The 9799-nt window shown below is 32.6% G+C and overlaps 3 protein-coding genes across 3 annotated transcripts; 2 read left to right on the top strand and 1 right to left on the bottom strand.

The window, feature by feature from the left end:
• Positions 1 to 140: 140 nt before the first annotated feature.
• On the top strand, positions 141 to 1084 carry LOC124421352. The gene has a single exon (XM_046956389.1). It carries the CDS (start codon positions 228 to 230, stop codon positions 942 to 944), a length of 717 nt encoding a protein of 238 aa, XP_046812345.1. The 5' UTR covers positions 141 to 227; the 3' UTR covers positions 945 to 1084.
• A 695-nt stretch (positions 1085 to 1779) lies between these two features.
• On the bottom strand, positions 1780 to 3038 carry LOC111686731 (lysosomal aspartic protease-like). Its single transcript, XM_023449110.2, has one exon. The coding sequence runs from the start codon at positions 3018 to 3020 to the stop codon at positions 1887 to 1889; it is 1134 nt and encodes a 377-aa protein (XP_023304878.1). The 5' UTR covers positions 3021 to 3038; the 3' UTR covers positions 1780 to 1886.
• A 492-nt stretch (positions 3039 to 3530) lies between these two features.
• Positions 3531 to 4767, top strand: LOC111686728 (lysosomal aspartic protease-like). The gene has a single exon (XM_023449108.2). It carries the CDS (start codon positions 3547 to 3549, stop codon positions 4678 to 4680), a length of 1134 nt encoding a protein of 377 aa, XP_023304876.2. The 5' UTR covers positions 3531 to 3546; the 3' UTR covers positions 4681 to 4767.
• The last annotated feature ends 5032 nt before the right edge of the window (positions 4768 to 9799 follow it).

The raw sequence follows: 9799 nt of genomic DNA, 5'->3' as shown, positions 1-9799 counted from the left end.
TCTAGTTCTGATCTAGCTTAGTTTTAGTTCAGTACTAGTTTAGTTCTAGTACAGTACTAGTTTAGTTGTAATTCAGTTTTAGTTCTAGTTCAGCTCAGTTCACTAGATATTGTAATAAACGTTCCTCTATTATATTTCAGAAAACTCAAACAGTTACGCCAAATGCAGTAGCTGCTCCTACATCTGTCGCTGCATCCTCTGCTGCTTATTATCAAATCTATAATAATATGCAAGCTCAAGCCAGACCAACACTTTCCAATAATCCTGGAAACAGTTCAACAGCTTATGGTTTATTTTTGGGCAATAAAGTAACTTATGTAGCCGCGACACCTACGAATCCATCTTTGATTTACAATCAACACAGTACAACAACAACTAATTTTATATCGAATAGTCTAGCCAATGCTGCTCTAGCCACATCACCAACAATACTATATACAAATCCAATGCTAACAACAACGACTCAACAGTATCTGAATACATTCTTCAAAGAGACACAATATCTTAGTACCGCCTTAACAGCAAATTCTACACAAACAGCTACGGCAGCTTCAAATGCCAGTGGTGTTGGATTATACGAACGTTTGCTGTATGCTCAAATGCTGCAGCAGCAACTTTATCAAACGCAACAAGCAGCAGCTGTAGCAGCAATGTTCCAGCATAAACAGAGAGCTGCGGCAGCAGCTGCAACATTAGCAGCAGTTGCTCGTCAAAGTGGCAGTGGAAATGTTGCTACAAGCAGCAATAGATCTTCACCCCAACATTTAGCAAGCGTCTCGGCCACAACGACTAGTAACAATGGATCGAGTATGAATACTTGTACACGCCAAGCTAGAAGTAGTTCACCAGAAGAACTGTTGCGTCTGAAGCAACAAATATCAACACCTATTTCAGCAACTAGTAATGCTGAGAGTACCAAATCTAGCAGTGATGGTGTTGTTTAAATTGTTCTATCATTGTTCTTCATTCTAATAAGGCCAAGTTTTGTTTACTTAGCTTTTTAATTTAATTTTGTTGTAAATATTTGTTATTAATAAATCTATATAAAAATTTTCCAAATGAATATCCTGCTGAGGAAAGTGAAAGAAAATATGTACATTTAATTACTTATTCAAAATTTTAATTACTAATTCAAAAGTTCTAGTTCAGTTGTTGTTCAGTTCTAGTTCAGTTTTAGTTCAGTTCTAGTAAAGTTCTAGTTCAGTTCTTGTTCAGTTCTTTTTCAGTTCTAGTTCAGTTCTAGTTCAGTTCTAGTTCAGTTCTAGTTCAGTTCTAGTTCAGTTCTAGTTCAGTTCTAGTTCAGTTCTAGTTCAGTTCTAGTTCAGTTCTAGTTCAGTTCTAGTTCAGTTCTAGTTCAGTTCTAGTTCAGTTCTAGTTCAGTTCTAGTTCAGTTCTAGTTCAGTTCTAGTTCAGTTCTAGTTCAGTTCTAGTTCAGTTCTAGTTCAGTTCTAGTTCAGTTCTAGTTCAGTTCTAGTTCAGTTCTAGTTCAGTATTTGTTCAGTGTCTATATTAAATTTCCAATTAATGAAATATTTGCATGATTTGTCGTATAACTGATTCCATACGATTGCTATTCCAAATTGTGCATTGTGCCTAAAGTTTGGTATAAGATTTAACCTTATGCAATCAATTCCATGAAAGCATATTTAAATATATGAAGAAAATACTTAATAGATTTTTAACAATCCCAGAAGAAAAATTATAAAACAATTTTTTTTAAAATTTTAATACTATTAACAAATCGTTAGATTTATTTATTTTAATAAAAAATAAATATGCATTTAATATATCTATTGTATTCTTAAACCATATTTTTATACAAAAACATAAAAATTGTTTATAGCTCTATATAGACCCTAAATACACAGAGTTATTGCGTGTTTAATTTAAACAGCAGTAGCGAAACCAACACGGTTGTTGGCCAAATCGAAGATGGAGTAGTATCTGCCAATGAAGATATCACCCAAAATCCAGAAATCAAGACCAATGTTTTCGAAAGCAGAAGAGCAAACTCCCTCGGATTGGAGAATGTAGTCACTGGCTTCAATGGTGAAAGTGGTGCCACCAATGTTCATAGTCAAAGGAGGCAAGCTATCGATGGTGGAGCAATCAACGGTGTAGGTATAGTAATCATAGTTGAAGGTAGCACCAATGGCGGCTTGAATGTTTTCGTATTGAGAGCTGGGAACAGCAATGAGAGAGGTACCGGTATCAGCAATAGCTTGGCAGCTGTCACAGACGTTGACGCCGTTAATTTCAGCAGAGTTCATTTCGAATTGCCAGTAGCCTTCAGAGGAGACGGGAACATAAGTGATTTCACCAGTATAGTGAGAGGGATCAACACCACCCAATACGAGAACACCACCATCATTAGAGGTACCATCACGAGTCAAATAGAAGGAGAACAAGTTGTTGTCAATCAATCCTTGAGAGTACATGTTGTAGAAAGGTGGAACAACATTGTTTTGAGCAATTTGTTGGTAGCCCATACCCAAAATACCATCGAAGGGAGAGTAGGTGAAAGTGGTACCGGGTTCATTGGTAGCAGCAGCGAATACTTGATTTTGAACAGCCAAACCTTCAACAGTAACGGTATCTTCAACCAAATAGCCAGACAAACTGCCAGTACCGTAGGCAATAGAGAATTGTTCACCATTTTCAACATAGGTGGATGAAGCACTGGGATCGTAGGTGTTGTGGTTTTCACAGGCGCTATCACCGGAGGCACAGGGAGCTACAGGTACCCACAAGTTGGAGGAACCAGTATCGAACAAAACTTGGAATTCTTGAGCTGGAGTACCGATGGTGATTTTGCCATAGTAAGAGTCATCAACGTAGTTCATCAAGCTTTCTTGAACACCATCTCTGGGTTGAATTTGAACAAAATTACTGTATTTGCTCTTCAATTTGTACATTTCATTGGCCTTGCTTTTGGGCTCCTTGACCTTGTGCAAGGGCACAACGATGGCTGCCTCCGAGAGGAGGGCCAAACTTAAAAGTGTTACTACAAACTTCAACATATCGTTAAACTATGAGTATTTCATTGAAATCATTTGGCTTTTATAGTCAACGAAATAGGTGAAATAGACTCAATTCCTTATCTACCGGTATTGTTTAGAGATTAAAAAAAGCTCAACAAAAAAAAAAATGCTAAACAATTTTCAATTGACCACTTGTTTTGTTTGACAAGTTCAATTGAATAGGATTGATAAGAAGTTGGTTGCGTTGGGTTTTTACTCATATAGTGCGGAGTCGGACAAATACTGGATATCTAAAAATTATAGCACAAAAGAATTTTGAACATCTCTGATCAAATATTTGTTATTCAAATAATATCTCTAATTAATGGTATTAACCCTTGATAATATTTCGAAAAACCTATTTCACACTTAATGAAGTCTAATGTTCTAAATGCAGTCTGCACATCTTGAAAACAAGTGTTCTATTTTAATAATTTAAGTAGCTTTTAATCTGAACAGATAACGTTTTCAATTCGTTGACTATAAAAGTGAAATGCATTTTGAGGAATGCTCATAGTTCGACAACATGTTGAAGTTTGTAGTAACAATTTTAAGTTTAGCTCTTCTGTCGGAGGCAGCCATCGTTGTGCCTTTGCACAAGGTTAAGGAGCCCAAAAGCAAGGCCAATGAATTGATGAAGTTGAAGAGTAAATACGTCGATTTGATTCAAATCCAACCCAGAGATGGTGTCGAAGAAAGTTTAATGAACTACGTCGATGACTCTTACTATGGCAAAATCACCATCGGTACTCCAGCTCAAGAATTCTTGGTTTTGTTCGATACTGGTTCCTCCAACTTGTGGGTACCTGTAGCTCCTTGCGCCTCTGGTGATACCGCCTGTGAAAACCACAATACCTATGATCCTAGTGCTTCATCCACCTATGTTGAAAATGGTGAACAATTCTCTATTGCCTACGGCTCTGGCAGTTTGTCTGGCTATTTGGTTGAAGATACCGTTACTGTTGAAGGTTTGGCTATTCAAAATCAAGTATTCGCTGCTGCTACCAATGAACCCGGCACGACATTCACCTACTCTCCCTTCGATGGTATTATGGGCATGGGCTACCAACAAATTTCTCAAGACAATGTTGTGCCACCTTTCTATAATATGTTCTCCCAAGGATTGGTTGACACCAACTTGTTCTCCTTCTATTTGACTCGTGATGGTACCTCTAATGATGGTGGTGTTCTCGTTTTGGGTGGTGTTGATCCCTCTCACTATACTGGTGAAATCACTTATGTTCCCGTCTCCTCTGAAGGCTACTGGCAATTCGAAATGAACTCTGCTGAAATTAACGGTGTTAATGTATGTGAAAGCTGCCAAGCTATTGCCGATACTGGTACCTCCCTCATTGCTGTTCCTTACTCGCAATACGAAAACATTCAAGCCGCCATTGGTGCCACCTTTAACTACGATTACTATAGCTACACTATTGATTGCTCCAGCATTGATAGTTTGCCCGCTTTAACTTTGAACATTGGTGGCACCACTTTCACCATTGAAGCCAGTGACTACATTCTCCAATCCGAGGGTGTTTGCTCTTCTGCTTTCGAAAATGCTGGTACCGATTTCTGGATTTTGGGTGATATCTTCATTGGCAGATACTACTCCATCTTCGATTTGGCTAACAACCGTGTTGGTTTCGCTACTGCTGTTTAAATTTGTTTTATTTAGAGCTTTAAACATATTTTGTTTTCTATAATAAATTATGGGTTTTGGCATAAAATAAATATTTTCTGAAGCATATTTTTTGGAATCATTTTTTTTCAATATATGAAGCATAAGGAGTAAATTTAGTTTAGGGGAACTTAATATACAAATCTGGAAAGAAATCATATAGGATAATGGTGATCGCAAAGAATTTGGTATTGGTCTTCATTTATTGTTTATTTTTGTAGATCTGTACCGATACTATAATATACATATCGCATATTTGCTACGAGACTGTCGTAGTAAGTGAGCGATATTTGCTCTTTTTTGGTAAATTCTGAGAAATCTTATTTGGATATCGATTTTTTGCCTTTTGTTTCAGTATCTATGTTAACTTCTACTTCATTTTATTCTTAACAATTAAAATTTTCTCTTAAAAAAAGGGCGGGTTCTATGACGCAAATGAACAGAAAACACTGCCTTTAGAATAGCACCAACACTTTTGTGATACCAGAGTTCTTCGATAACGCTGATTGATATAAATTAAATAAAAATTAACATTTGTTTAAAAATTTACTAAGGTGTTTAAACTAACGATTAATTAAAACAACTCGCGATTTTTTGCTCGAGATATTTAAATCAAAAACTAATTTATCAATGACTACAGATATAAAAATAATTTGAAACAAGTAATATTTCTATATTCGGATGTGCCATACACACAACAAATATAAACTGTAGCAGAAAGAAATATTAACCGTTGTACTGTAATACCACCGTCAAACTGTATTACCACCCTCAAACAAATATGAGCTGTATTACCAACATATTACTGCTTTATCTCCTTGTTCTTGTTATACCCACTTACCTTCGTGAGAACAGAACAGCATCCAAACGTACAAAAAAAAAAAAAAATACACAGCTGAATAAAACCAAATACATCTCCACACGCACATGTACATCTTTATCCAATTCACAGTTTTGTTGTTGCTTTTTTAATAAAGCATGAAAAAAATTGGTTTTTTGATGAAATTTTCAAAGGTTGTCTCGGATTTTTGATCATATCTCCGTAATTTATAGACCGATTTTGCTGATTTTAAATAGCGATTTTCTCGAAAACATGTCAAACTGAATTATTGAAGATTCGGATCTTGCCGATATCTGGGGACCTCTAAAAACTGATTTCAACAGACAGACGGACGGACATGGCTTAATCGACTCCGCCATCTATAAGGATCCAGAATATATATACTTTATAGGGTCGGGAAATTATATTATAGAAATTACAAACGGAATGACAAACTTATATATCCCTTCTCACGAAGGTGAAGGGTATAATAAGTTTGGCAAAAGTTTTATCTGTATGTTGTTGTATAGATTATAAAGATCATTTGTTATTAGTTTATTCTTTAAAGGCGGACCCATTCATATAGAAATTACTGAAATCAAAATTTAGTTTTTGTATAAATAACATCAATCGGTCCAATTTCAAAAGTTTGACATCATTATCACAGAAGCGTGCACGTTTTAGTGACATATTATTGATTTTGTTTTATTGGTTTTTCCAATTTTTGCATACTTCAGAGATATTTGCCTATGACAGCTAACCTAAAGCTTTATCAAAAATTCAAAATATTTTTTTATATATTAAAATATGATTGGGTTTTTTTTTCTTGAATTTGCTATGAATACTTATTTTAGACATTTGATATAATGCAGAATATCTATTTTTAAGTGGAATTTGATTTGTAGTAAGTACAATCGATTCATATAAAATACATACATATGTATGCGCCATTTGTTTTCTTTAAAACCGCTGATAGGGTTAGGTGTACGTATGTTCTATAATCTCTAGAAGTGTTTATTTGGATTTTGCGTTAATAAATTAATATTGTTTTGATTTATTTTAGAGGCCTGTTAGCCATATGTATGGGTTTTTCAATATTTATTTTTATTATAAAGAATTTTGATTCATAATAACGATTATTTTTGGATTAATTGAAAATTTTTAACCTTAAGAATTATGTATATAATGAAATAATGACTTTAAAGGATGTTGATTATTTATCACGTTCTTTTTACTCCAATGAAGTCAAAGACTCATTGGTGTAATCGTGGGATATTATTTCCGAGGTATTACAATTACCTAATGTAGACGTTGAAGTCGTCTTAGTTAAAGACTCATATTGGTGTAATCGTGGGATATTATTTCCGAAGTATTACAATTAACTAATGTAGACGTTGAAGTTGTCTTACTTAAAGATAGCAATTGTTCCTTTTTTCCACTTAAAGACAATTTCCATATAAGTCATTATGAAGTCATTTAAAAGCCGTGATACACGATTGTAAGATCTTATGGTCCATGGTCCATGTTTCTCATTGGTCCATTTTGATCAAATTCAAGTCTTAAAAAGTTCTAGTTTTATCTTTTCACGAGTACAGAAGTCACTTTTATCAGGAAAATGTTATAAGTCAACTTAATGACCTCAAGGTCTATAGAACCATGTGTCTGTCATTATTCGTTTAAGTCTATTGGAATTTTCAGTTCAAAAGATCCAATGAAATCTAGTTAAGTATTACCTTCTTTCCCAATACCTCATAAAGAACTGTATACTTAGACGCCTGGTTTAACGATCTAAAAATCATGTTTACAAGTTTTGACTTTAAGACCCAGCTTGATCTGAACAAGGAATAGAATGCCTCCATGATCATTGTTGGTTCCAAAATGGCGCAATTTTTCAGGTATGTGAGGTCAAGAGATGAAGAGATAATCAATACTCAGGCAATAATTATTCTTGAGTAATATTTCAGATCAGCTGAGTATATAACATCCGAAACCGGAGACTTATATAGACAAAAAATTCTATTGCATATAGTCCTCGTCGATGTCAATTTCGATATGATATTGATAATTATGATGACTGTACCCTCTAACTTTTCCTTTCTAGAATAGATACTCAGGCCAATAAATTTTAGGAAAAATCGAAGTCCAGAGACGAAATCGGATATAGAGAAGTATCTCGAAAGGGAAAGAAGACATAACATTTATTATAATGTTGCTAGAATGAACCATATAGTTGTATACAGGCGAACTTTCATATTACATAACAGATTTTATAAAGACAGACGTCTTCGTGATGTTTAACCCCAGGACATTATATCTTAAAAACCTGATACGAACAAAATTTTTTTCAAAAAATTTAATAAAATTCTCTTTTATGAAACATTTTCAAAAATATCTTTTTGTATAAAAAGTTTTCTAAAATTTCACTTTTTGTAGGAAATATTCAACATTTTAAAAAAATTCTTTATAGCAAATATAAATTTTTTTTTTCTCAAAATATACTTTTTATAGAAAATGAAATTTTAACTTCTGTGGAAGTGATACTACATTTAATACAATTTCACTTTCTAAAAACTTTTAAAATAGAACAAAAAATTTACTTTCTGAGAATGACTTCAAGTTTGTTGATAATCATAACAACTGATCAAAAACTAGTTCGAGCCACATTCAACTATATGCGAAGTTACAGTGATAAACTCTAGTAAAACTATTGTCAAGATAAGCTTTATTATTCAATTGTGTTTTTGTTATTTTAATAAATAATAGTATTTGTATTTGTGGAAAATTTAAAAACAAAAAGATTAATTTTCATTAATAAAAAAAAAACACAAAAAACAAATTCATTTAATTCACGTACTTTTTGCAAAATCGCTAACGTGTGTAGTTTTGAAGTAGTTTATTTATCTGTAATATGATTACAAATGCGTGGGTAGTCTGGCAAATTTTAAAGAATCTGAACTAGCAAGATTTTTAAAGAATTTGAATAGCAAATAGAAAGTGAAAATCTCTTCTCCAAAAGATCACTGTGAGATTGCATCTCTTTTCTTAGTTGGGAACTTAAAGGATCAATTGATCAATTATGTTATAAATAAATATTTATTATTAAATAGCAATATTTAAAACGCAATTTATTTTAAAATCAATAAAATTTTCTAAAATTTTCCTAATTAAGCCTTTAAATATTACCAAGTCATTTATGTTTAATAGACTAAACCTTAATGACTTTGTAATATTTAAACTCTTATCATAAAACTCTTATCGTAAATATTTAACACTTTTCCAAAAAAAAATATATATACAATACCGAACACTTTAAATTGACCAGACACAATCGTTTAAATCTGTGCAAATATGAAATTAACGTATTTATGATTTTATATCAATAAATTTATATTTTGGTAGTAGTACTTGAGATTACACTTTTTTTTGAAAATAAAACAATAAATAAACACAAGTATAGCGTCATAAATTTTTTTTAAGAAAATATTTAATTGAAAAGCTAATTAACTATATTGTTCTAAGTTTTTTGTTATTAACAAAAAAAGCTTAGAAAATTTATGATGTATGATAGTAATTTCGAGTTTTTTACAATAATTTTTATGGCAGCTGTTAGGAAAATCTTAAAGGCTTTGTAGAATTAAGTAATAATAATTAGTTAATTAAGAGTAATCAATTAAGTTGTAATTATAAGTATTTTGTATATTTATCAATTCTATGAAAGACATTTGAGTACATTGACCAAATGTGTTGAACGCTGTAATCGATCATAAATTATTTATATACCAAAAACGTGTAAAAATATATAGTCGAATATGGCCTTTTAACAATTTGTTGAAAAAACTAAAAAATTTCTGTATGAAATGATATATGTGGTCAAGTGTAAAGAAGGACATATTCTAATAAGTATTGGTAGATGTATATACGATTTACGAATTTATGCAGAACTTCATCGTTGTGGTTATAAGTGAATTATAGGGCTGAATAGCACTTTCTATGGTGGCAAGGATCAAATGATATCCGATAAATTTCAATCGGTTATATACAGTTTTAGCAGACAGACGGATTGGCAGACGGTTACAGCTTATGTTTGGGGTCTGACCAATATTTTGGATCAGTTTTTTGTGTGTAACATATGGGTATTTTTAAAAATGCTTGAAGGAATGTTAGGCACATTACTTTTGGTTTTAGGAAAATAATAAAAATCAGTCATAGTTCAAATGTTAGTCCATGATTTCTGTATAGACTATGACTAGACTATGACTAGACTATGACTAGACTATGACT

This window comes from Lucilia cuprina, chromosome 2 (assembly GCF_022045245.1).
Source record: "Lucilia cuprina isolate Lc7/37 chromosome 2, ASM2204524v1, whole genome shotgun sequence".
NCBI classification, from domain to species: Eukaryota; Metazoa; Arthropoda; class Insecta; order Diptera; family Calliphoridae; genus Lucilia; species Lucilia cuprina.
Note: the sequence above shows the minus strand (reverse complement) of the source record. Positions and strands in the feature narration are given on the sequence as shown.